The following is a 27,684-nucleotide window of genomic DNA, read 5'->3' on the forward strand; positions in this document are numbered from 1 at the left end:
GGAAAGAAATTCCACAAATTAACTTAAGGCACACCTGTTAATTGAAATGCATTCCAGGTGACTAGCTCATGAAGCTGGTTGAGAGAATGCCAAGATTGTGCAAAGCTGTCATCAAGGCAAAGGGTGGCTACTTTGAAGAATGTCAAATTTTAAATATTTTGATTTGCTTAACACTTTTTTGGTTACTACATGATTCCATGTGTTATTTCATAGTTTTGATGTCTTCACTATTATTCTACAATGTGTAAAAATACTAAAAATAAAGAAAAAAAACTCTTGAATGAGTAGGTGTCCAAACTTTTGGCTGGTACTGTATATTATAGTATAGTAGTATTCTAGTATAGTAGCATTATAATATTCAGTTGAAGTCGGAAGTTTACATACACTTAGGTTGGAGTCATTAAAACTTGTTTTTCAACCACTCCACAAATTTCTTGTTAACAAACTATAGTTTTGGCAAGTCAGTTAGGACATCTACTTTGTGCATGACAAGTAATTTTTCAAACAACCGTTTACAGAGATTATTTATAATTTACTGTATCACAATTTCAGTGGGTCAGAAGTTTACATACACTAAGTTGACTGTGCCTTTAAACAGCTTGGAAAATTCCAGAAAATTATGTCATGGCTTTAGAAGCTTCTGATAGGCTAATTGACATCATTTGAGTCAATTGGAGGTGTACCTGTGGATGTATTTCTCAGTGCCTCTTTGCTTGACATCATGGGAAAATCAAAAGAAATCAGCCAAGACCTCAGAAAAAAATGGTAGACCTGGTTTATCCTTGGGAGCAATTTCCAAACACCTGAAGGAACCATGTTGATCTGTACAAACAATAGTACGCAAGTATAAACACCATGGGACCATGCAGCCTTCATACCGCTCAGGAAGAAGACGCGTTCTGTCTCCTAGAGATGAACGTACTTTGGTGCGAAAAGTGCAAATCAATCCCAGAACAACAGCAAAGGACCATGTGAAGATGCTGGAGGAAACAGGTACAAAAGTATCTATATCCACAGTAAAACGAGTCCTATATCGACATAACCTGAAAGGCCGCTCAGCAAGGAAGAAGCCACTGCTCAAAAACCATAAAAAAGCCAGACTATGGTTTAGAACTGCACATGGGGACATTGTACTTTTTAGAGAAATGTCCTCTGGTCTGATGAAACAAAAATAGAACTGTTTGGCCATAATGACCATCGTTATGTTTGGAGGAAAAAGGGGGAGGCTTGCAAGCCAAAGAACACCATCCCAACCGTGAAGCACAGGGGTGGCAGCATCATGTTGTGGGGGTGCTTTGCTGCAGGAGGGACTGGTGCACTTCACAAAATAGATGGCATCATGAGGAAAGAGGAAAATGATGTGGATATATTGAAGCAACATCTCAAGTCAGGAAGTTAAAGCTTGGTCGCAAATGGGTCTTCCAAATGGACAATGACCCCAAGCATACTTCCAAAGTTGTGGCAAAATGGCTTAAGGACAACAAAGTCAAGGTATTGGAGTGGCCATCACAAAGCCCTGACCTCAACCCTTTAGAAAATTTGTGGGCAGAACTGAAAAAGTGTGTGCGAGCAAGGAGGCCTACAAATCTGACTCAGTTACACCACCTCTGTCAGGAGGAATGGGCCAAAATGCAACTTATATTGGGAAGCTTGTGGAAGGCTACCCGAAACATTTGACCCAAGTTAAACAATGTAAAGGCAATGCTATCAAATCCTAATTTAGTGTATGTAAACTTCTGACCTTCTGGGAATGTGATGAAAGAAATTAAAGCTGAAATAAATAATTCTCTACTATTATTCTGACATTTCACATTCTTAAAATCAAGTGGTGATCCTAACTGACCTAAGACAGGGGATTTCTACTAGGATTAAATGTCAGGAACTGTGAAAAACTGAGTTTAAATGTATTTGGCTAAGGTGTTTGTAAACTCCCGACTTCAACCGTAGTAGTATAGTAGGTATAATAGTATTATATTATAGTAGCATTATAGTATAGTCGTAGTAGCATTATACTATAGTAGTAGTATAGTATGTATAATAGTATTTGACTATAGTAGTATATATATATAGTAGTAGGTACAGAAGGCAGTTCATATTGAGTGTATGTTAAGCCTCTGCAGACTAAACTCTTTGAAGAGGCAAGTGTTACTGAGTGGATTATCCCGGCTGAATAAAATAATTAAATTAAGAAAGATTTAGACAGCCCTCTAGGGCAGGGTTTCTCAAACTTGGTCCTGGGGCCCCACCCTGGGAGAACGTTTAGTTTTTGTTGCCTTAGCACTACACAGCTAATTCAAAGAACCAGCTCATCATCACGCTCTGCTTATTTGAATCCAGGCTGGGTGGGGAGAGAGAGGAAGTGGGCCGCCACAATGTTAAACCTGGGTTTAAATACCATTTGAAATCTTTCAAAATACTTTTAGCGTTTGCTCTAGTCTGCCTGGAGTGGCAGATGGGTGGGTTTTGCACTTTGGCAACTATTCTATTGATTCCATTGCACCAGACAGGCTCAATCAAACACAGATAAAGTATTTTAAATGATTTAGAATAGTTTTTGAACCCAGCTATGCAGTGTTGGCCAATCATTAACAGGAATGGAAGTTGCAGCCAACTGCCTCTTTTTCTCTGTTGCCGTAGTGTAACAATGCCTGTGTCCCAAACGGCACCCTATTCCCTATATAGTGCACTACTTTTCACCACAGCCCCCCCCCCATGATCCCTAGTCAAAAGTAGTGCACTACGTAGGGAATAGGGTGGCATTTTGGACGAAGGCAGTGCCTGTTGCGCCAGCCGGTGGTTGGCTCAGAGGTTGAGAAAGCTATTGTGTTGTTGCCCTTCGTTAGACTCTGATAATGACCTACAGTACCTTCTAGAATTTGGCCTGTGTGTTTGCAGTGCAATGTAGTTTTGAACGCTGGAACTAGATTGTACTGCTTATTCATTGACTGAAGTGAAGAGGCACGCAACCTGTACTGTACATCACAAAGTGTTTTAGAAATTATAGTGTACTGCAAAGAATTAAATCTTATCATACCCCCCCCCCCCCAAAAAAAAATGCTAACCACCCGTTATTGAAAAGGTGAAAGATTGACATGTATGATATGTGTGCGTCTCACTCATCGTTATTTCATGATTCATTCAGGATTATCTGTAATTGTGTTAGCATCCACATTAATGTAGAAGTGTTTTGAAACATATTCTATTCTTATTTACAATAAAAAGTGACTCCAAAATGACACCATACATTATTTACCGTTAATTTCTATTGGGCACATAATAATCTGAAACACAACCAAAACAAACAGCAAATGAATCTAACAGGTTTGTAGAGTCACAAGCTTGATGTAAATCATTGCATGCTAGGAATATGGGACCAAATAACATACTTTTAACTACTTGAATACACATGTTGAATGTACAACAAAGTGCTGTAATTTATAAAAATCGTTTCACCAGATATGGATGACAATAACCTCAAATTAAAGCTGCCAGTCTGCACTTTATTATATAATTTAAAATGCAAAGTGCAGGAGTACAGAGCCAAAACAACAATAAATGGGTCACTACTGTCCCAATACTGTTGGAACTGGATGTAGCAAAAATGGATGTAGCAATCCCAGATTGCCCCTTTTAAAATGCAGTAGATTTATGCAGTGAAGTGTCGTGGTTATCACCTGCCAACCTTCCTTGATCTTCTGATTGAAGATTCCATATTCATAACGGATGCCGTAACCGTACGCTGCCAGACCCAGGGTAGCCATCGAGTCCAGGAAACAAGCTATATATACACACAGGAAACAATCGTGTAAATGTTCATTAGAAACTCTACGTTTATTGGATGAAGGATACAGATACAGTGGATGTTAAGACAAACTGTATGGTGAAGTATGGTGTAGTATGGTGACGTATGGTGTAGTATGGTGTAGTATGGTGTAGTATGGTGACGTATGGTGTAGTATGGTGTAGTACGGTGTAGTACGGTGTAGTACGGTGTAGTACGGTATAGTACGGTATAGTACGGTGTAGTATGGTGTAGTATGGTGTAGTATGGGGTAGTACGGGGTAGTACGGGGTAGTACGGGGTAGTACGGGGTAGTATGGTGTAGTACGGGGTAGTACGGGGTAGTACGGTGTAGTATGGTGTAGTACGGGGTAGTATGGTGTAGTACGGGGTAGTACGGGGTAGTACGGTGTAGTATGGTGTAGTATGGTGTAGTACGGGGTAGTACGGTGTAGTATGGTGTAGTATGGTGTAGTACGGTGTAGTATGGTGTAGTACGGGGTAGTATGGTGTAGTATGGGGTAGTATGGTGACGTATGGTGACGTATGGGGTAGTATGGTGTAGTATGGTGTAGTACGGGGTAGTACGGTGTAGTATGGTGTAGTACGGTGTAGTATGGTGTAGTATGGTGTTGTACGGTATAGTACGGTGTAGTATGGGGTAGTATGCGGTAGTGCGGTGTAGTGCGGTGTAGTATGGTGTAGTATGGTGTAGTATGGTGTAGTATGGTGTAGTATGGTGTAGTATGGTGTAGTATGGTGTAGTATGGTGTAGTACGGTGTAGTATGGTGTAGTATGGTGTAGTATGGTGTAGTATGGGGTAGTATGCGGTAGTGCGGTGTAGTACGGTGTAGTATGGTGTTGTACGGTATAGTACGGTGTAGTATGGGGTAGTATGCGGTAGTGCGGTGTAGTGCGGTGTAGTACGGTGTAGTATGGTGTAGTATGGTGTAGTATGTGGTAGTATGTGGTAGTATGGTGTTGTACGGTGTAGTATGGTGTAGTATGGTGTAGTACGGTGAAGTACGGTGTAGTATGGGGTAGTATGGGGTAGTACGGTGTAGTACGGTGTAGTACGGTGAAGTACGGTGAAGTATGGTGTAGTACGGTGTAGTATGGTGTAGTATGGTGTAGTATGGTGTAGTATGGTGTAGTATGGGGTAGTACGGGGTAGTACGGGGTAGTATGGTGTAGTATGGTGTAGTACGGGGTAGTATGGTGTAGTATGGTGTAGTATGGTGTAGTATGGTGTAGTATGGTGTAGTACGGGGAAGTATGGTGTAGTACGGGGTAGTATGGTGTAGTATGGTGTAGTATGGTGTAGTATGGTGTAGTATGGTGTAGTACGGGGTAGTATGGTGTAGTATGGGGTAGTATGGGGTAGTATGGGGTAGTATGGTGTAGTACGGGGAAGTATGGTGTAGTACGGGGAAGTACGGTGTAGTACGGGATAAGTGCTTATGGTAGTCTTCTTATCATATGTCATATTCCTATGGAGGAGGATAGCATTCAGTCTGGCTTAGCCAGGCTATGTTCAGTGGTGAGCGTAGTGTTTCGGTGGGTTTAACCAGGCTAGGGGAAGGTTGCCACTGCTTTGTTTGGGGCTAAGATATTGTGATCGTGTATAAATGCATGAATGTCGGTTTCCATTTGAAAAACTACAACAAACAATAAGACAAGTATAATGAAGTCTGTCTGTGATGGAGGACAGCCTCCTAGTGGTGGTGGAGGAGGTGGGGCGGACAGCCTCCTAGTGGTGGTGGAGGAGGTGGGGCGGACAGCCTCCTAGTGGTGGTGGAGGAGGTGGGGCGGACAGCCTCCTAGTGGTGGTGGAGGTGGTGGGGCGGACAGCCTCCTAGTGGTGGTGGAGGTGGTGGGGCGGACAGCCTCCTAGTGGTGGTGGAGGTGGTGGGGCGGACAGCCTCCTAGTGGTGGTGGTGGTGGTGGGGCGGACAGCCTCCTAGTGGTGGAGGTGGAGGTGGTGGGGCGGACAGCCTCCTAGTGGTGGTGGTGGGGCGGACAGCCTCCTAGTGGTGGTGGTGGAGGTGGTGGGGCGGACAGCCTCCTAGTGGTGGAGGTGGTGGGGCGGAGAAGCCTCCTAGTGGTGGTGGTGGGGCGGACAGCCTCCTAGTGGTGGTGGTGGGGCGGACAGCCTCCTAGTGGTGGTGGTGGAGGTGGTGGGGCGGACAGCCTCCTAGTGGTGGAGGTGGTGGGGCGGACAGCCTCCTAGTGGTGGAGGTGGTGGGGCGGACAGCCTCCTAGTGGTGGTGGTGGGGCGGACAGCCTCCTAGTGGTGGTGGTGGAGGTGGTGGGGCGGACAGCCTCCTAGTGGTGGTGGTGGGGCGGACAGCCTCCTAGTGGTGGTGGTGGGGCGGACAGCCTCCTAGTGGTGGTGGTGGTGGGGCGGACAGCCTCCTAGTGGTGGTGGTGGTGGTGGGGCGGACAGCCTCCTAGTGGTGGTGGTGGGGCGGACAGCCTCCTAGTGGTGGTGGTGGTGGGGCGGACAGCCTCCTAGTGGTGGTGGTGGTGGTGGGGCGGACAGCCTCCTAGTGGTGGTGGTGGTGGTGGGGCGGACAGCCTCCTAGTGGTGGTGGTGGTGGGGCGGACAGCCTCCTAGTGGTGGTGGTGGTGGTGGGGCGGACAGCCTCCTAGTGGTGGTGGTGGTGGTGGGGCGGACAGCCTCCTAGTGGTGGTGGAGGTGGTGGGGCGGACAGCCTCCTAGTGGTGGTGGAGGTGGTGGGGCGGACAGCCTCCTAGTGGTGGAGGTGGTGGTGAGGCGGACAGCCTCCTAGTGGTGGAGGTGGTGGTGAGGCGGACAGCCTCCTAGTGGTGGTGGTGGTGGTGGGGAGGACAGCCTCCTAGCGGTGGTGGTGGGGAGGACAGCCTCCTAGTGGTGGAGGTGGTGGGGTGGACAGCCTCCTAGTGGTGGTGGGGAGGACAGCCTCCTAGTGGTGGTGGTGGTGGGGAGGACAGCCTCCTAGTGGTGGTGGTGGTGGGGTGGACAGCCTCCTAGTGGAGGTGGTGGTGGGGTGGACAGCCTCCTAGTGGTGGTGGTGGTGGGGAGGACAGCCTCCTAGTGGAGGTGGTGGTGGGGAGGACAGCCTCCTAGTGGTGGTGGGGAGGACAGCCTCCTAGTGGTGGTGGGGAGGACAGCCTCCTAGTGGTGGTGGGGAGGACAGCCTCCTAGTGGTGGTGGGGAGGACAGCCTCCTAGTGGTGGTGGGGAGGACAGCCTCCTAGTGGTGGTGGAGGTGGTGGTGGGGAGGACAGACTCCTAGAGGTGGTGTTGGAGGTGGTGGGGCGGACAGCCTCCTAGTGGTGGTGTTGGGGTAGACAGCCTCCTAGTGGTGGTGGGGCGGACAGCCTCCTAGTGGAGGTGGTGGTGGGGAGGACAGCCTCCTAGTGGAGGTGGTGGTGGGGAGGACAGCCTCCTCGTGGTGATGGTGGTGGTGGGGAGGGCAGACTCCTAGTGGTGGTGATGGTGGTGGTGGGGAGGACAGCCTCCTAGTGGTGGTGGAGGTGGTGGTGGGGAGGACAGACTCCTAGAGGTGGTGTTGGAGGTGGTGGGGCGGACAGCCTCCTAGTGGTGGTGTTGGGGTAGACAGCCTCCTAGTGGTGGTGGTGGGGAATACAGCCTCTTAGTGGTGGTGGGGCGGACAGCCTCCTAGTGGTGGTGGTGGTGGTGGGGCGGACAGACTCCTAGTGGCGGTGGTGGTGGGGAGGACAGCCTCCTAGTGGAGGTGGTGGTGGGGAGGACAGCCTCCTCGTGGTGATGGTGGTGGTGGGGAGGGCAGACTCCTAGTGGTGGTGATGGTGGTGGTGGGGAGGACAGCCTCCTAGTGGTGGTGGAGGTGGTGGTGGGGAGGACAGACTCCTAGAGGTGGTGTTGGAGGTGGTGGGGCGGACAGCCTCCTAGTGGTGGTGGTGGGGCGGACAGCCTCCTAGTGGTGGTGGTGGGGCGGACAGCCTCCTAGTGGTGGTGGTGGTGGGGCGGACAGCCTCCTAGTGGTGGTGGTGGTGGTGGGGCGGACAGCCTCCTAGTGGTGGTGGTGGTGGTGGGGCGGACAGCCTCCTAGTGGTGGTGGTGGTGGGGCGGACAGCCTCCTAGTGGTGGTGGTGGTGGTGGGGCGGACAGCCTCCTAGTGGTGGTGGTGGTGGTGGGGCGGACAGCCTCCTAGTGGTGGTGGAGGTGGTGGGGCGGACAGCCTCCTAGTGGTGGTGGAGGTGGTGGGGCGGACAGCCTCCTAGTGGTGGAGGTGGTGGTGAGGCGGACAGCCTCCTAGTGGTGGAGGTGGTGGTGAGGCGGACAGCCTCCTAGTGGTGGTGGTGGTGGTGGGGAGGACAGCCTCCTAGCGGTGGTGGTGGGGAGGACAGCCTCCTAGTGGTGGAGGTGGTGGGGTGGACAGCCTCCTAGTGGTGGTGGGGAGGACAGCCTCCTAGTGGTGGTGGTGGTGGGGAGGACAGCCTCCTAGTGGTGGTGGTGGTGGGGTGGACAGCCTCCTAGTGGAGGTGGTGGTGGGGTGGACAGCCTCCTAGTGGTGGTGGTGGTGGGGAGGACAGCCTCCTAGTGGAGGTGGTGGTGGGGAGGACAGCCTCCTAGTGGAGGTGGTGGTGGGGTGGACAGCCTCCTAGTGGTGGTGGTGGTGGGGAGGACAGCCTCCTAGTGGAGGTGGTGGTGGGGAGGACAGCCTCCTAGTGGTGGTGGGGAGGACAGCCTCCTAGTGGTGGTGGGGAGGACAGCCTCCTAGTGGTGGTGGAGGTGGTGGTGGGGAGGACAGACTCCTAGAGGTGGTGTTGGAGGTGGTGGGGCGGACAGCCTCCTAGTGGTGGTGTTGGGGTAGACAGCCTCCTAGTGGTGGTGGTGGGGAATACAGCCTCTTAGTGGTGGTGGGGCGGACAGCCTCCTAGTGGTGGTGGTGGTGGTGGGGCGGACAGACTCCTAGTGGCGGTGGTGGTGGGGTGGACAGACTCCTAGTGGCGGTGGTGGTGGGGTGGACAGCCTCCTAGTGGCGGTGGTGGTGGGGTGGACAGCCTCCTAGTGGTGGTGGTGGTGGTGATGATGGTGGTGGTGGTGATGATGGTGGTGGTGGGGCGGACAGCCTCCTAGTGGTGGTGGTGGTGATGGTGGTGGTGGTGGTGGTGGGGCGGACAGCCTCCTAGTGGTGGTGGTGGTGATGGTGATGGTGGTGGGGCGGACAGCCTCCTAGTGGTGGTGGTGGTGATGGTGATGGTGGTGGGGCGGACAGCCTCCTAGTGGTGGTGGTGGTGGTGGGGAGGACAGCCTCCTAGTGGTGGTGGTGGTGGTGGGGAGGACAGCCTCCTAGTGGTGGTGGTGGTGGTGGGGCGGACAGCCTCCTAGTGGTGGAGGTGGAGGTGGTGGTGGGGAGGACAGCCTCCTAGTGGTGGTGGTGGGGCGGACAGCCTCCTCGTGTTGATGCGGACAGCCAGCCTACAGCAGACTCCTAAGTGTGGTGCAACCTTCCTGTTCTGGTGAGCCAACAGCAGCCTCCTCGGGTTGAGTAAACGTCCTGTTCTGGTGAGCCTACAGCAGCCTCCTCGGGTTGAGTAAACGTCCTGTTCTGGTGAGCCTACAGCAGCCTCCTCGGGTTGAGTAAACGTCCTGTTCTGGTGAGCCTACAGCAGCCTCCTCGGGTTGAGTAAACGTCCTGTTCTGGTGAGCCAACAGCAGCCTAACACACACAGACAGACAGACAGAGACAGACACAGGCAGACACATGGATCTTGGTACTGTACCTGCCAGTCTGCCCAGGCCTCCGTTCCCCAGCCCTGCATCCTCCTCCATCTCCTCCAGGTCCTCCATGTCCAAACCCAGCTACATGAATGACATACAGACAACTCAATTCAGTTCGCTCAACTCCCAGTCCCATATTAAAGGCTAGTTTATACCCCACAGTCCCATATTAAAGCCTAGTTTATACCCCCCAGTCCCATATTAAAGGCTAGTTTATACCCCCCAGTCCCATATTAAAGCCTAGTTTATACCCCCCAGTCCCATATTAAAGCCTAGTTTATACCCCCCAGTCCCATATTAAAGCCTAGTTTATACCCCCCAGTCCCATATTAAAGGCTAGTTTATACCCCCCAGTCCCATATTAAAGCCTAGTTTATACCCCACAGTCCCGTATTAAAGCCTAGTTTATACCCCACAGTCCCGTATTAAAGGCTAGTTTATTCCCCACAGTCCCGTATTAAAGGCTAGTTTATACCCCACAGTCCCGTATTAAAGGCTAGTTTATACCCCACAGTCCCATATTAAAGGCTAGTTTATACCCCACAGTCCCATATTAAAGCCTAGTTTATACCCCACAGTCCCGTATTAAAGGCTAGTTTATTCCCCACAGTCCCGTATTAAAGGCTAGTTTATACCCCACAGTCCCGTATTAAAGCATAGTTTATACCCCACAGTCCCATATTAAAGGCTAGTTTATACCCCACAGTCCCATATTAAAGGCTAGTTTATACCCCACAGTCCCATATTAAAGGCTAGTTTATACCCCACAGTCCCATATTAAAGGCTAGTTTATACCCCACAGTCCCATTTTAAAGCCTAGTTTATACCCCACAGTCCCATTTTAAAGCCTAGTTTATACCCCACAGTCCCATATTAAAGCCTAGTTTATACCCCCCAGTCCCATATTAAAGCCTAGTTTATACCCCCCAGTCCCATATTAAAGCCTAGTTTATACCCCCCAGTCCCATATTAAAGGCTAGTTTATACCCCACAGTCCCATATTAAAGCCTAGTTTATACCCCACAGTCCCGTATTAAAGCCTAGTTTATACCCCACAGTCCCGTATTAAAGGCTAGTTTATTCCCCACAGTCCCGTATTAAAGGCTAGTTTATACCCCACAGTCCCGTATTAAAGGCTAGTTTATACCCCACAGTCCCATATTAAAGGCTAGTTTATACCCCACAGTCCCATATTAAAGCCTAGTTTATACCCCACAGTCCCGTATTAAAGGCTAGTTTATTCCCCACAGTCCCGTATTAAAGGCTAGTTTATACCCCACAGTCCCGTATTAAAGCATAGTTTATACCCCACAGTCCCATATTAAAGGCTAGTTTATACCCCACAGTCCCATATTAAAGGCTAGTTTATACCCCACAGTCCCATATTAAAGGCTAGTTTATACCCCACAGTCCCATATTAAAGGCTAGTTTATACCCCACAGTCCCATTTTAAAGCCTAGTTTATACCCCACAGTCCCATTTTAAAGCCTAGTTTATACCCCACAGTCCCGTATTAAAGGCTAGTTTATACCCCACAGTCCCATATTAAAGGCTAGTTTATACCCCACAGTCCCATATTAAAGGCTAGTTTATACCCCACAGTCCCATATTAAAAGCCTAGTTTATACCCCCCAGTCCCATATTAAAGGCTAGTTTATACCCCCCAGTCCCATATTAAAGGCTAGTTTATACTCCACAGTCCCGTATTAAAGGCTAGTTTATACCCCACAGTCCCGTATTAAAGCATAGTTTATACCCCACAGTCCCATATTAAAAGGCTAGTTTATACCCCACAGTCCCGTATTAAAGCATAGTTTATACCCCACAGTCCCATATTGAAGGCTAGTTTATACCCCACAGTCCCGTATTAAAGCATAGTTTATACCCCACAGTCCCGTATTAAAGGCTAGTTTATACCCCACAGTCCCATATTAAAAGGCAAGTTTATACCCCACAGTCCCATATTAAAAGGCAAGTTTATACCCCACAGTCCCATTTTAAAGCCTAGTTTATACCCCACAGTCCCATTTTAAAGCCTAGTTTATACCCCACAGTCCCGTATTAAAGGCTAGTTTATACCCCACAGTCCCATATTAAAGGCTAGTTTATACCCCACAGTCCCATATTAAAGGCTAGTTTATACCCCACAGTCCCATATTAAAAGCCTAGTTTATACCCCCCAGTCCCATATTAAAGGCTAGTTTATACCCCCCAGTCCCATATTAAAGGCTAGTTTATACTCCACAGTCCCGTATTAAAGGCTAGTTTATACCCCACAGTCCCGTATTAAAGCATAGTTTATACCCCACAGTCCCATATTAAAAGGCTAGTTTATACCCCACAGTCCCATATTAAAGGCTAGTTTATACCCCACAGTCCAATATTAAAAGGCTAGTTTATACCCCACAGTCCCATATTAAAGCATAGTTTATACCCCACAGTCCCATATTAAAGGCTAGTTTATACCCCCCAGTCCCATATTAAAGCCTAGTTTATACCCCCCAGTCCCATATTAAAGCCTAGTTTATACCCCACAGTCCCATATTAAAGCCTAGTTTATACCCCACAGTCCCATATTAAAAGGCTAGTTTATACCCCCCAGTCCCATATTAAAGCCTAGTTTATACCCCCCAGTCCCATATTAAAAGGCTAGTTTATACCCCACAGTCCCATATTAAAGCCTAGTTTATACCCCACAGTCCCATATTAAAGGCTAGTTTATACCCCACAGTCCCATATTAAAGCCTAGTTTATACCCCCCAGTCCCATATTAAAGCCTAGTTTATACCCCACAGTCCCATATTAAAGCCTAGTTTATACCCCACAGTCCCATATTAAAGGCTAGTTTATACCCCACAAGTAGCTACTCTAAATAGCGTTGTGTAGCATAGCAAAGCTACGCAGACATGTTCAGTCCTGCAGGATCGCCATTTTGCGAGGCGTTCTTGCGTTGTGTACGCAGGGTGTAAACTAGGCTTTAGTGTCCAATAATGTGTTTGAGCTCAGTGCATTACTCGACACTCAAAAGTTCATATAGGTCATGATTCAGGTTGTGTGTTAATCATGCTGTCACAGTTCTTGTGAAAGTCTGTGTCTTATAAGAACGTTTGTCTGCCTGTGGCACTAGTCGTTTCTGTCTGCAGACATGTCGGTGTGTTCCTGACGTCTCCCAGTTCCACCTCACCTGGCTGGTAGACTATACACTGTTGTTGTTTTTTACGCTGAACAGTTTCCCTTGTGTATCAAGAATGGTCCACCACCCAAAGGACATCCAGCAAACTTGACACAACTGTGGGAAGCATTGAGTCAACATTGGCCAGCATCCCTGTGGAACGCTTTCGACACCTTGTCGAGTCCTTACCCCAACAAATTCTGAGGCCAAAAGAGGACACAACTTAATACTAAGAAGGTGTTCCTAATGTTTTATACACTCACTGTCTACAAGGTTCCATCTCACCTGGTAGACTGTCTACAAGGTTCCATCTCACCTGGTAGACTGTCTACAAGGTTCCATCTCACCTGGTAGACTGTCTACAAGGTTCCATCTCACCTGGTAGACTGTCTACAAGATTCCATCTCACCTGGTAGACTGTCTACAAGGTTCCATCTCACCTGGTAGACTGTCTACAAGGTTCCATCTCACCTGGTAGACTGTCTACAAGGTTCCATCTCACCTGGTAGACTGTCTACAAGGTTCCATCTCACCTGGTAGACTGTCTACAAGGTTCCCTCTCACCTGGTAGACTGTCTATAAGGTTCAAGCTCACCTGGTAGATGGCCTCGTCACAGGCGTTCTGCAGCCCCAGGTTAATCATGGTGTTCTGGAGGGTTCTGCCCATGTAGAACTCCAGGGAGAGGTAGTACACCCGCTGGACAGGAGAACAGGAACATTTAGCAGTGGTTCCGTCCCGTTTCGCCACTCAGTTTCGGCACTGTATCCCTCTCATCTATTTCATATTCTAATCTGTACATTTCATATTCTAATCTGTACCGGTCAATAAAATGTCTAAATACACACATATATATACACACACAAGTGTGTGGGTCTATGCTCTCCAAAGCCAAACTATGGCTGCACCCCTGCCCAGTCATGTGAAATCCATAGATTAGGGCCTAATGAATTTATTTAAATTGAATGATTTCCTTATTTTATTTAACTAGGCAAGTCAGTTAAGAACAAATTCTTATTTACAATGACAGCCTAGGAAATAGTGGGTTAACTGCCTTGTTCAGGAGCAGAACAACAGATTTTTACCTTGTCAGCTCGGGGATTCGATCAAGCAACCTTTCGGTTACTGGTCAAACACTCTAACCACTAGGCTTCCTGCCACCCCTTATATGATATGTAACTCAGTAAAATCTTTCAAATTGTTGCATGTTGCATTTATATTTTTACTCAGTATGTTAAACGTACAATATGTTACTAATTTGCTAAACGCTTTATATGTTACGAATATGCAAAATGTTGAATACGTTCAATAGCAAAACGTACAATATGTTACGAATTTGCAAACGTATAATAAATGATGTTACGAATTCTAGCTAGGTGGCTAACGTTAGCTAACTTTAGCTAGGCTATGGGTTAAGGTTTAAGGTTAGGGGAAAGGTTAGCTAAAAGGTTTAAGGTTAGGGTTACCTAACATGCTAAGTAGTTGAAAGTTGCTAATTAGCATGGACCCCACAAGGGTGCGTTCTCAGCCCTCTTCTGTACTCCCTGTTCACCCGCGACTGCGTGGCCATGCATGCCTCCAACTCAATCATCAAGTTTGCAGACGACACTTCAGCGGTAGGCTTGATTACCAACAACGACGAGACGGCCTACAGGGAGGAGGTGAGGGCACTCGGAGTGTGGTGTCAGGAAAATAACCTCTCACTCCACGTCAACAAAAGGAGATGATCGTGGACTTCAGGAAACAGCAGAGGGAGCATCACCTATCCACATCGACGGGACAGTAGTGGAGAAGGTGGAAAGTTAAGTTCCTCGGCGTACACATCACGGACACACTGAAATGGTCCACCCACACAGACAGCAACAGCTCCTCTTCAACCTCAGGAGGCTGAAGAAATTTGGCTTGTCACCTAAAACACTCACAAACTTTTACAGATGCACAATCGAGAGCATCCTGTCAGGGTGGTAAAACCGCCTGGTACGGCAACTGCTCCGCCCACAACCGTAAGGCTCTCCAGAGGGTAGTGAGGTCTGCACAACGAATCACTGGGGGCAAACTACCTACCCTCCAGGACACCTACACCACCCGATGTCACAGGAAGGCCAAAAAGATCATCAAGGACAACAACCACCCGAGCCACTGCCTGTTCACCCCGCTATCATCCAGAAGGTGAGGTCAGTACAGGTGCATCACTGCCTGTTCACCCCGCTATCATCCAGAAGGCGAGGTCAGTACAGGTGCATCAAAGCTGGGACCGAGAAACTGAAAAACAGCTTCTATCTCAAGGCCATCAGACTGTTAAACAGCCACCACTAACATTTAGTGGCTGCTGCCAACATACTGACTCAAATCTCTGGCCACTTTAATAAATGTAATAAATGGATTTAATAAAAGGTATCACTAGTCACTTTAAATGACGACACTTTAATCGTCTACATACCCTACATTACTCATCTCATATGTATATACTGTACTCTATACCATCTACTGCATCTTGCCTATGCCGTTCGGGCCATCGCTCATCCATATATTTATATGTAAATATTCTTATTCATCCCTTTACACTTGTGTGTATATAAGGTAGTTGTTGTGGAATTGTTAGATTACTTGTTAGATATTACTGCACATTCGGACCTAGACGCACAAGCATTTCGTTACACTCGCATTAACATCTGCTAACCATGTGTATGTGACCAATTTATTTATTCTTTGATGATGATGATGATGATGTAAATAAAATTAGAGGGGCGACTCTGACCAGCCGACCAAATGAGGACAAGACAGACAGGTAGCCAGGATCATTCTCCACGTAAACTGGTTGGAAAAGGAAATAACTTTGAAACAAACAACTTTACCTTGGGGTCGGTCTCATAGTAGAACTGTTGGGTTCTGATCCATCTTCCCACCAGGTGATCACGAACCGTGTGCGCTAGGGCGAAGTAATAATCCCGCGGCGTCGCTATGTTCCTGTCTTTGACCAAAGTGAAGTGGAGGTGTCGGTTAAAACCTTTCTTCAACTCGGCAACATTCTCGACACCGACTATTCCTCTGATACTGATCTGTTTACGCTTCTCCTGGTCAGTTCGAGACGTCGCCATGCTGCTGAACAAAACTGCTGCTGTCAGTCTTCAACTTTAACCGTAAAGTGGCAAAGTGAAGTGTAGGTCCTAGCATTTCTGTGGCATCGGTCTCCTCCTCTCTAATGTCCATTGGTGCATGCAGGCGGATGTGTGTCGCTACCCAGCCTCTCCAACCTCTTGCGGATCAAGCCGTTGAGCTCACATGACTGGCACCTTTGACTTGGGCAGCTACAGGTAGCTAGCTCGACATACATTAGCATTAGCAGCTAGTTAGCTCACAGCAGAGAGAAAATATTTGAAGGCTAAATGTTTTTGGACACCTATAATTTATTGAATATTCATAAATACAGAAAACACCAAGAGATCAGTAATAGTAACACTTCTAATAATAATAATAATATCATAATTTGTCTTTATCGACTACAACACTGAGTGTACAAAACATTATGGACACCTTCCTAATATTGAGTTACACCCCCTCCATGTTGACTCCAATGCTTCCCACAGTTATGTCAAATTGGCTGGATGTCCTTTGGATGGTGAACCATTCTTGATACACACAGGAAACTGTTGAGCGTGGAAAAACCCAAGCCGCGTTGCCGTTTTGTACACTCGGTGTATTGTATGTATAAGTAAGTAGGCTAGTATATGCAAATTAAAACAATGCTTGAGGACATTCCAACATTTATATAATCTGCCAAACAGACCATCACTTTGGGATGTTAAACGACCATGTCTGACGCACGCTCTGCATGCGCAGCATAGGGTAGGCTATAACTCTATACTGTATATTGAAATAAACTGCCAATGTCGCCCAGCGACTGTATCGACATTTCGAGAATTATAAATTAGGACAATAAAAGAAAGGTGTTTTGAGGGACTAAGGGATACACTTTTTTTGGAGGGGGGGGGTTTTCACCACAAATACTTTGCTCAAATGTGCATTTTCTTTTAAAACTCACCATCTCTAGGGGTAGGCACCATATGACTCAAATTAAATGACCTACAGCTGGTTTAGACATCAATTAAAACGAGTATGGATAAATAACACCACTGGATCGACCTTCATTCAAAAATATCTAATTCAAGTTGATGCTTACCGACAGTATCTACAAAGTGTATTTGCATTGAACCAAATATCAATATTTCAGGCTAAAAATTGTATAACAACAAGCTTACAGAAACAGGGCTAAATGAAAATCTACTTTGTATGCTGGAAGAGTTATGAAACATTGACATATTTGTCTTTATTTGGCCTACATCCTAGGATAATTACCATATTTGTCTTTACTTGGCCTGGATCCTAGATGACCCCCCCCCCCCCCCCCACTCTGTCTCTCTCTCTGACCCGCTCTCTTTCTCTCTCCACAGGCCTGTGAGGATATTTTGGGCAGAGTGCACCTGCGGTGAAGACCAAAGTGAATTCTGTCTAGTAGCCTCCATAATGACTCAACAAAAGAGGCCGACAGAAAAACAACTAAGTGTTTAGAGAGTTGTCAGTGGGATTAATGAAGATTTAACTCAGTCAAGCAGCAAGACCAGGCAGGCCCATGTTACCCCTCTATAGGTCTGGAGTCGCATTGTGCCACCCCCTTTATAGCCTAACACTAGGCCTACTGCTCCAGTAGTCATGGTTACACTAGGCCTACTGCTCCAGTAGTCATGGTTACACTAGGTATACTGCTCCAGTAGTCATGGTTACAATAGGCATACTGCTTCAGTAGTCATGGTTACACTAGGCATACTGCTCCAGTAGTCATGGTTACACTAGGCCTACTGCTCCAGTAGTCATGGTTACACTAGGTATACTGCTCCAGTAGTCATGGTTACACTAGGCCTACTGCTCCAGTAGTCATGGTTACACTAGGTATACTGCTCCAGTAGTCATGGTTACACTAGGTATACTGCTCCAGTAGTCATGGTTACACCAGGCCTACTGCTCCAGTAGTCATGGTTACACCAGGCCTACTGCTCCAGTAGTCATGGTTACACCAGGCCTACTGCTCCATTAGTCATGGTTACACCAGGCCTACTGCTCCAGTAGTCATGGTTACACCAGGCCTACTGCTCCAGTAGTCATGGTTACACCAGGCCTACTGCTCCAGTAGTCATGGTTACACCAGGCCTACTGCTCCAGTAGTCATGGTTACACCAGGCCTACGGCTCCAGTCACAGTTAAATGTTGGCCTTCCACTCAGTCATGCAACCAGGCAGCCAATATAGCTTTTACACTGCTGAGGCAGCATTACATTATTCACCACCATAGGCCCACCAACACCCAAAATAACCAACACCCAACATAACCAACACCCAAAATAACCAACACCCAAAATAACCAACATAACCAACACCCAAAATAACCAACACCCAAAATATGGATGGAAGATGGATGATGACAGTATCTAAATCACCCTGCTATACTGTAGGCGTTGTCTGATTCCTAAATCACCCTGCTATACTGTAGGCGTTGTATGATTCCTAAATCACCCTGCTATACTGTAGGCGTTGTATGATTCCTAAATCACCCTGCTATACTGTAGGCGTTGTATGATTCCTAAATCACCCTGCTATACTGTAGGCGTTGTATGATTCCTAAATCACCCTGCTATACTGTAGGCGTTGTATGATTCCTAAATCACCCTGCTATACTGTAGGCGTTGTATGATTCCTAAATCACCCTGCTATACTGTAGGCGTTGTATGATTCCTAATAACATCAAATAAATGGATGTGCTTAGAAAAGAGGATTCCTCAAGATGTCGATGCAGCATTCCTCTCACCATGGCCCTGGAATTCTCTTGAAAATACTGTAGTTAGCCGAACAGGGATTTTAAAAGGGCTCGTTTGAAAGTATCCTTCACCAATATGACACCCCAGAGAGCGTACACTAAAGTCAGGGCGAATGACACGTGTCACTAATGTCCCTGTACATGTCTCGAATGGCACCTTATATGTCTCAAACGGCACCCTATTCCCTATATAGTGCACTACTTTCGACCAGATCCCAATCAAAAGTAGTGCACTAAATAGGGAGCCATTTAGGATACAGGAGCAGCTGTGTGCTGAGGTAAAGACTTATAATAGGTTTATCAAGTGTTTATAGGTATAAAGGTACAACTATGAAGGTCTAACAATGTCTACAGGCCTCCCGGGTGGCGCAGTGGTCTAGGGCACCAGAGTCTCTGGGTTCGCGCCCAGGCTGGGCTGGGTTCAAAAATGTATGCATATGTATGTATGTATTACTAAAAATGTAAAAATGTAAATGTAACAAAGGAGACAGCATGTTTAAATCCTGTCTTTGTTTTTTTGTAGCCCATCAACCACTAGCGCTAGCCTGGGTACCAGTTTGTTTCCTTTGTGCTCCTCGCCACTCCTTGTCAAGCCAAACTTGTTGACAAAGAGTGGAATGATAGCACAAACAGACTGGTACCCGGGCTATACTATGCCATGGCTGCCTATATTTACTGTACAGTTTGAGAGTAGCAGCACACGTCAGACTACTTTCGCAGCTTTTAATGACACGAAACAGCACCTCATGGGATATATTCCTTTTCGTAATTAAATTCATAATTAAAGTTGCAAAATAAGGAACAACAATGACCTAACGTGGAAAATCCCCAACGAAGAGGCTCTCTGTCCGAACGTAACTAATAACATCAAATAACTAATGACGTCAATAACTAATACATCTACATCCATCTCCTCAACATAACAACATTTTCATGAATGATAGTACAAAAAACTATTAGGAGTCATAAAAGTGTCCTACATGGCACCCTATTCCCTACCTAGTGCACTACTTTTCACCATAGACCCCCCTTTTAGTAAATAAAAAAAAAGTAGTGTACTATAATAGGAAATAGGGTCCCATTTAGTAATCATCCTAGGATTCAGTCATCTACAGTAAGAGTATTACTATGCTGTGTTGTAGTGACACCTCATTCACAATAACCTGTAACGTAGAGGAAAGGGGGGAAAACATCCAAACATTTTCATTGTTGTTGGTCACCAACATCATCATCACCCCAAAGACCACCATCCCCCTCCATACTACTGCTCCTACTGATAGCAATAGCAGAATAAAACTGTATAATAACAATAATACTAGATCTGGTGTAATTATAGCGCCTCTTGCCAGCTGCCAGTGGATAGATCCCAAAAGGGTACCCGATACTCTACACAGCCCACTACTTTTGACCAGAACCCTATAGGCCCTATATAGGCAATAGGGTACCATTTTAGGACGTAGCCATAGACATACTTTACATATAGTCAGCGCTTAGCAACATTAATGACAGCTGCACTGTGGAGAAACAGATGGCGACACGTCCTAAATGACATCCTATTTCTTATATATACTGTAGTTCATTATATAAGAAATGAGGTCCCATTTGGGACGCCCGATAGGATCAATAAATAAAGACCTGTTTACTTCCAGTAGTAGAATATAATAAGTTGACTCTCTCGTTAGTTGGTTACAAACTATGGATGAGATTCAGGTTCACACAAGCAAAGCCACTGGTAGCGTCTCATTTACAGAATACAACAGCAATACAGTCCATGCCCGAGTCACAAATGACAACCTATTCTCTATGTAGTGCACTACTTTTCACCAGAGCCCTATGGGTCAGTTTGAGAACAGCACACATCTATGGGGCCCTGGTCAAAAGAAGTGCCCTTTTTGGGATGCAACCCATTGCTTTCTGTCAGGGATCAGTGCATCGGTCACCGTCAGCCGTCTACAGGTAGATCTGTATCCTGGTCTCTTCAGTCCTCTTCTGCTGCCCCTGGTTGTCATAAAGGGTCATTCACCAATGTGGGTTTCTTTAGTCTCTTGTATGTGCTGTGTGTATGTTTGGTGGGACAGAAAAGCTTCCAAGGATTCTAATGAAATGATGGTGTGGAGAAGTGGTACCATGTTTACTGCTGCGGGAGGTGTGTGTGTGTGTGTGTGTATAGCAGTAGAATAGCAGTAGAACATCACCATGGCAACATTTAAAGACCAGATACATGGCAGGGTTGTTATGGTGAACTTTAACCCAATCATAATAATTTACATGTTAAGACAGGACAGTAAGCTCAGAGTTCCATTTCCAGGTGAGAGTTCCAGGTGTCCATGGTTATGGAACAGGATGTTTGTACATGTATGACTGAGTATCCATGGTTACGGAGTAGTATATACATGTATGGCTGAGTGTCCATGGTTATGGAGCAGGATGTTTGTACATGTATGACTGAGTATCCATGGTTACGGAGCAGTCTGTATGTACATGTATGGTTGAGTATCCATGGTTACGGAGCAGTCTGTATGTACATGTATGGCTGAGTATCCATGGTTATGGAGCAGTATATACATGTATGGCTGAGTGTCCATGGTTACAGAGCAGTATATACATGTATGGCTGAGTGTCCATGGTTACGGAGCAGTATGTATGCACATGTATGGCTGAGTGTCCATGGTTACGGAGCAGTCTGTATGTAGATGTATGGCTGGGTATCCATGGTTACGGAGCAGTATATACATGTATGGCTGAGTATCCATGGTTACGGAGCAGCCTGTATGTACATGTATGGCTGAGTATCCATGGATACGGAGCAGTATATACATGTATGGCTGAGTGTCCATGGTTACGGAGCAGCCTGTATGTACATGTATGGCTGAGTATCCATGGATACGGAGCAGTATATACATGTATGGCTGAGTGTCCATGGTTACGGAGCAGTATATACATGTATGGCTCAGTATTGAGAGTCTTGTACTGTACAGTCAAAGGCTATGGGTCTGGACCGTCTGGTGATCTGTAGAGTTCAGGGGTCAGGAGCATTGTCAGTCGACGTCACTCCAACCCAACACTAGTCCCGCGATCGACAGGCTAAGATTGCGCTATCTGATGTGAGACGATGCGGCTGGTTGGTCTATAGAGGAAAGGGGACGCGGTGTTGTGAGTTAAATTAACCCTCTAGGGTACATCTGAAATCCCACCCTATTCCTATGTAATGCAATACTTTTGGCACAAGTCTGGCCAAAAATAGTGCCAAATATAGGGAATAGGGTGCAATTTGGGAGGGTAAATTGAGCAGCCTGGTGCCTTCTGAGTACCAAATGGCTCCCTATTCCTTATAAAGTCCCTATATGGCTGTGGTTAAAAGTAGTGCACTATATAGGGAATAGGGTTCTATAGGGCCCTGGTCTAAAGTAGCACACTATATAGGGAATAGGGTGCCAATTGGTACACAGCCCTTGTCTTGTCTTCATTCACTGCTGTGCTGAGTCAACTCCTTAACACACTGAGCCAGATAGGTCTGCTTCCTCTGGAGTGTAGAAGTCAGGAATGGGCAGGCCAGTGTGCAGGGTCACCTACAGAACACAGGACAAACATTGTCGTCATCGCCATCATCACCACCACCATCATCATTATCACCACCATCCTCATCATTTTAATCATCATCACCATGCTCATCACCATCATCATCACCATTATCATCACCATCGTCATCACCATCATCATCCTCATCACCACCATCATCATCGTCATCATCACCATAATCATCACCATTCTCATCACCATCCTCCTCATCATCACCATCATCCTCCTCCTCATCATCCTCCTCCTCATCATCATCATCATCATCATCATATCCTTGCAGCAAAAAAAGTATATATTTCACCAAGTAGATAGAACTAGCTGTAGAAAATATGTAATTTAAAGTATTGACCACCAGGTGGAACTGTTGAGCTAGATGACAACTAGACAGCTATCACGTTACTGCTGCAGGTGTCAGCAAACACATCATTACTGTCACCAATACAAATGAATATAGATGAGGAAGCTGTCTGTCTACAGGCAGGGATCATTTCATACATATTCATAGACTCTATTGTGTAGGTTCTTCAGACGTTTCTCTGTTGCGGAGATGCTATGCAGGTTGGTGTAATGGTGTTTCTACGTTGGGGCTCCCTGGTTGGTGTAATGGTGTTTCTACGTTGGGGCTACCTGGTTGGTGTAATGGTGTTTCTACGTTGGGGCTACCTGGTTGGTGTAATGGTGTTTCTACGTTGGGGCTACCTGGTTGGTGTAATGGTGTTTCTACGTTGGGGCTACCTGGTTGGTGTAATGGTGTTTCTGCTACCTGGTTGGTGTAATGGTGTTTCTACGTTGGGGCTACCTGGTTGGTGTAACGTTGTTTATACGTTGGGGCTACCTGGTTGGTGTAATGGTGTTTCTACGTTGGGGATACCTGGTTGGTAAAACGTTGTTTGTACGTTGGGGCTACCTGGTTGGTAAAACGTTGTTGATACGTTGGGGCTACCTGGTTGGTAAAACGTTGTTTATACATTGGGGCTACCTGGTTGGTAAAACGTTGATTATACGTTGGGGCTACCTGGTTGGTAAAACGTTGTTGATACGTTGGGGCTACCTGGTTGGTAAAACGTTGTTTATACGTTGGGGCTACCTGGTTGGTAAAACGTTGTTTGTACGTTGGGGCTACCTGGTTGGTAAAACGTTGTTTGTACGTTGGGGCTACCTGGTTAGTAAAACGTTGTTTATACGTTGGGGCTACCTGGTTGGTAAAACGTTGTTTATACGTTGGGGCTACCTGGTTGGTAAAACGGTGTTGATACGTTGGGGCTACCTGGTTGGTAAAACGTTGTTTATACGTTGGGGCTACCTGGTTGGTAAAACGGTGTTGATACGTTGGGGCTACCTGGTTGGTAAAACGTTGTTTATACGTTGGGGCTACCTGGTTGGTAAAACGTTGTTTATACATTGGGGCTACCTGGTTGGTAAAACGTTGTTTATACGTTGGGGCTACCTGGTTGGTAAAACGTTGTTTTTACGTTGGGGCTACCTGGTTGGTAAAACGTTGTTTTTACGTTGGGGCTACCTGGTTGGTAAAACGGTGTTGATACGTTGGGGCTACCTGGTTGGTAAAACGTTGTTTATACGTTGGGGCTACCTGGTTGGTAAAACGTTGTTTATACATTGGGGCTACCTGGTTGGTAAAACGTTGTTTATACGTTGGGGCTACCTGGTTGGTAAAACGTTGTTTTTACGTTGGGGCTACCTGGTTGGTAAAACGTTGTTTATACGTTGGGGCTACCTGGTTGGTAAAACGTTGTTGATACGTTGTGGCTACCTGGTTGGTAAAACGTTGTTGATACGTTGGGGCTACCTGGTTGGTATAACGTTGTTTGTACATTGTCGATATAGTTGTTCAGTGGCTGGTGCTACACTGGTTGGTAAAACATTGTTTCCACGTCGGGGCTACCAGGTTATTGTAACGTCTTTTTTTTAACGTTGGTGCTACCTGGTTGGTATTAACAGTATTTGTATGTTGTGGCGACATTACCTCAACATTAGAACAACAGTGTTTCTACTTTTGAGCTACCTGGTTGGTAAAACGTTGTTTATACGTTGGGGCTAGCTGGCGGGTAATGGTATAGAGCTATTTCTACGTTGGGGCTATAACATTGTTTCTACGTTGGGACTGTAGCGTTTCTACGTTGTTTCTAGGTTACCTGTACGTTGCGGTTGAGGCTGACAGCAGGGTAGTAGAGCCCCTCGATGCCTTCGAAGGCCACAGGACCCTGCTGTTCGTCGTTGATGAGGAAGATGAGGATCCCTCTGGTGAAGTCTAACAACACTCCTACCGTAGCCTCTTCACTGACGCCCCCGTCCGTCCTGAAGAGACACAGAAACACAGGGGTAAGGTCCAACACACACACTATGCACTGAGCAACAATACACACGCATCACAGGGGGTTGGTGGCACCTTAATTGGGGAGGATGGGCTCTGGTAATGACTGGAGCGGAATCAGTGGAATAAAAAAAAATAAAAAATAAACACTTTTTATTTCACCTTAATTTAACCAGGAAGGCCAGTTGAGAACAAGTTCTCATTTACAACTGCGACATGGCCAAGATAAAGCACAGCAGTTCGACACAAACAACAACACAGAATTATACATGCAAACATACAGTCAATAATACAGTAGAAAAAGTCTATATACAGTGTGTGCAAATGGCGTGAGGAGGTAAGGCACTAAATAGGCCAATAGTAGCGAAGTAATTACAGTTTAGCAAATTAACACTGGAGTGATAGATGTGCAGGTGATGATGTGCAAGTAGAAATACTGGTGTGCCAAAGAGCAAAAAAGTAAATAATAACAATATGGGGATGAGGTAGGTAGATGAGTAGGCTATTTACAGATGGACTATGTACAGCTGCAGCGATCGGTAAGCTGCTCTGATAGCTGATGCTTGAAGTTAGTGAGGGAGATATAAGACTCCAACTTCAGCGATTTTTGCAATTCGTTCCAGTCAGTGGAATGGTATCAAATCCATGGTTTCCATGGTTTCCATGTGTTTGATGCCGTTCCGTTTGCTCCATTCCGGCCATTATTATGAGCCGTCCTCCCCTCAGCAGCCTCCTCTGGCAACACATTTCCCATTTGGGCATCTACTATCTTATTTTATATTTCACATGCTAAGTATGCACTGATTCACTGATTTACATGTAAAACACATGATAGCTCCCATTGAGAGACACGGAGACCCAGTGGCTAAGTTGTCGCTCCATTTCTATTACCCGTTGGTGTGTGAGTTGTTGTGTGTACCAGGTGACATACCTGTTGGTGTGTGAGTTGTGTGTGTACCAGGTGATGTGAGAGGTCGTACCTGTTGGTGTGTGAGTTGTTGTGTGTACCAGGTGACATACCTGTTGGTGTGTGAGTTGTGTGTGTACCAGGTGATGTGAGAGGACATACCTGTTAGTGTGTGAGTTGTTGTGTGTACCAGGTGACATACCTGTTGGTGTGTGAGTTGTGTGTGTACCAGGTGATGTGAGAGGACATACCTGTTAGTGTGTGAGTTGTGTGTGTACCAGGTGACATACCTGTTGGTGTGTGAGTTGTGTGTGTACCAGGTGATGTGAGAGGACATACCTGTTAGTGTGTGAGTTGCGTGTGTACCAGGTGATGTACCTGTTGGTGTGTGAGTTACGTGTGTACCAGGTGACATACCTGTTGGTGTGTGAGTTGTTGTGTGTACCAGGTGATGTACCTGTTGGTGTGTGAGTTGTGTGTGTACCAGGTGACATACCTGTTGGTGTGTGAGTTGTTTTGTGTACCAGGTGATGTACCTGTTGGTGTGTGAGTTACGTGTGTACCAGGTGACATACCTGTTGGTGTGTGAGTTGTGTGTGTACCAGGTGATGTGAGAGGACATACCTGTTGGTGTGTGAGTTGTGTGTGTACCAGGTGATGTGAGAGGACATACCTGTTGGTGTGTGAGTTGTGTGTGTACCAGGTGATGTGAGAGGACATACCTGTTAGTGTGTGAGTTGTGTGTGTACCAGGTGACATACCTGTTGGTGTGTGAGTTGTTGTGTGTACCAGGTGACATACCTGTTGGTGTGTGAGTTGCGTGTGTACCAGGTGATGTACCTGTTAGTGTGTGAGTTACGTGTGTACCAGGTGACATACCTGTTGGTGTGTGAGTTGTGTGTGTACCAGGTGATGTACCTGTTGGTGTGTGAGTTGTGTGTGTACCAGGTGATGTGAGAGGACATACCTGTTAGTGTGTGAGTTGTTGTGTGTACCAGGTGACATACCTGTTAGTGTGTGAGTTGCGTGTGTACCAGGTGATGTACCTGTTGGTGTGTGAGTTGTTGTGTGTACCAGGTGATGTACCTGTTGGTGTGTGAGTTGTGTGTGTACCAGGTGACATACCTGTTGGTGTGTGAGTTGTTGTGTGTACCAGGTGATGTACCTGTTGGTGTGTGAGTTACGTGTGTACCAGGTGACATACCTGTTGGTGTGTGAGTTGCGTGTGTACCAGGTGATGTGAGAGGTCGTACCTGTTGGTGTGTGAGTTGTGTGTGTACCAGGTGACATACCTGTTGGTGTGTGAGTTGTTGTGTGTACCAGGTGATGTACCTGTTGGTGTGTGAGTTATGTGTGTACCAGGTGACATACCTGTTGGTGTGTGAGTTGTGTGTGTACCAGGTGATGTGAGAGGACATACCTGTTGGTGTGTGAGTTACGTGTGTACCAGGTGACATACCTGTTGGTGTGTGAGTTGTGTGTGTACCAGGTGATGTGAGAGGACATACCTGTTAGTGTGTGAGTTGTGTGTGTACCAGGTGATGTGAGAGGACATACCTGTTGTTGTGTGTACCAGGTGACATACCTGTTGGTGTGTGAGTTGTTGTGTGTACCAGGTGATGTGAGAGGACATACCTGTTAGTGTGTGAGTTGTGTGTGTACCAGGTGATGTGAGAGGACATACCTGTTAGTGTGTGAGTTGTGTGTGTACCAGGTGACATACCTGTTGGTGTGTGAGTTGTTGTGTGTACCAGGTGACATACCTGTTGGTGTGTGTTGTTGTGTGTACCAGGTGACATACCTGTTGGTGTGTGAGTTGTTGTGTGTACCAGGTGATGTGAGAGGACATACCTGTTAGTGTGTGAGTTGTTGTGTGTACCAGGTGACATACCTGTTGGTGTGTGAGTTGTTGTGTGTACCAGGTGATGTACCTGTTGGTGTGTGAGTTACGTGTGTACCAGGTGATGTGAGAGGACATACCTGTTAGTGTGTGAGTTGTTGTGTGTACCAGGTGACATACCTGTTAGTGTGTGAGTTGTGTGTGTACCAGGTGATGTGAGAGGACATACCTGTTAGTGTGTGAGTTGTGTGTGTACCAGGTGACATACCTGTTAGTGTGTGAGTTGTGTGTGTACCAGGTGATGTGAGAGGACATACCTGTTGGTGTGTGAGTTACGTGTGTACCAGGTGACATACCTGTTGGTGTGTGAGTTGTTGTGCGTACCAGGTGATGTGAGAGGACATACCTGTTAGTGTGTGAGTTATTGTGTGTACCAGGTGACATACCTGTTAGTG

General features: G+C 46.7%; 2 protein-coding genes across 2 annotated transcripts in view; both read right to left on the bottom strand.

Moving 5' to 3' along the window:
* pygl (phosphorylase, glycogen, liver) overlaps nucleotides 1-15,996 on the bottom strand; it is a 32,969-nt gene extending 16,973 nt beyond the window's left edge. The window contains exons 1-4 of the mRNA XM_055862531.1: nucleotides 15,559-15,996; nucleotides 13,301-13,402; nucleotides 9,536-9,614; nucleotides 3,675-3,778 (exon numbers count right to left, since the gene is read on the bottom strand). Of these exons, the coding sequence (XP_055718506.1) occupies nucleotides 3,675-3,778; nucleotides 9,536-9,614; nucleotides 13,301-13,402; nucleotides 15,559-15,801 (528 nt within the window). The 5' untranslated portion in view covers nucleotides 15,802-15,996. The remainder of the gene's footprint in view (nucleotides 1-3,674; nucleotides 3,779-9,535; nucleotides 9,615-13,300; nucleotides 13,403-15,558) is intronic.
* Nucleotides 15,997-16,090: 94 nt separating this feature from the next.
* The window catches only part of trim9 (tripartite motif containing 9), a gene marked incomplete at its 5' end in the record, with an annotated part of 101,625 nt that continues 90,031 nt past the window's right edge, over nucleotides 16,091-27,684 (bottom strand). Inside the window, 2 exons of the mRNA XM_055862534.1 lie at nucleotides 16,091-22,140; nucleotides 24,304-24,466. Of these exons, the coding sequence (XP_055718509.1) occupies nucleotides 22,063-22,140; nucleotides 24,304-24,466 (241 nt within the window). The remainder of the gene's footprint in view (nucleotides 22,141-24,303; nucleotides 24,467-27,684) is intronic.

Source organism: Salvelinus fontinalis, chromosome 15 (assembly GCF_029448725.1).
Source record: "Salvelinus fontinalis isolate EN_2023a chromosome 15, ASM2944872v1, whole genome shotgun sequence".
Classification (NCBI taxonomy): domain Eukaryota; kingdom Metazoa; phylum Chordata; class Actinopteri; order Salmoniformes; family Salmonidae; genus Salvelinus; species Salvelinus fontinalis.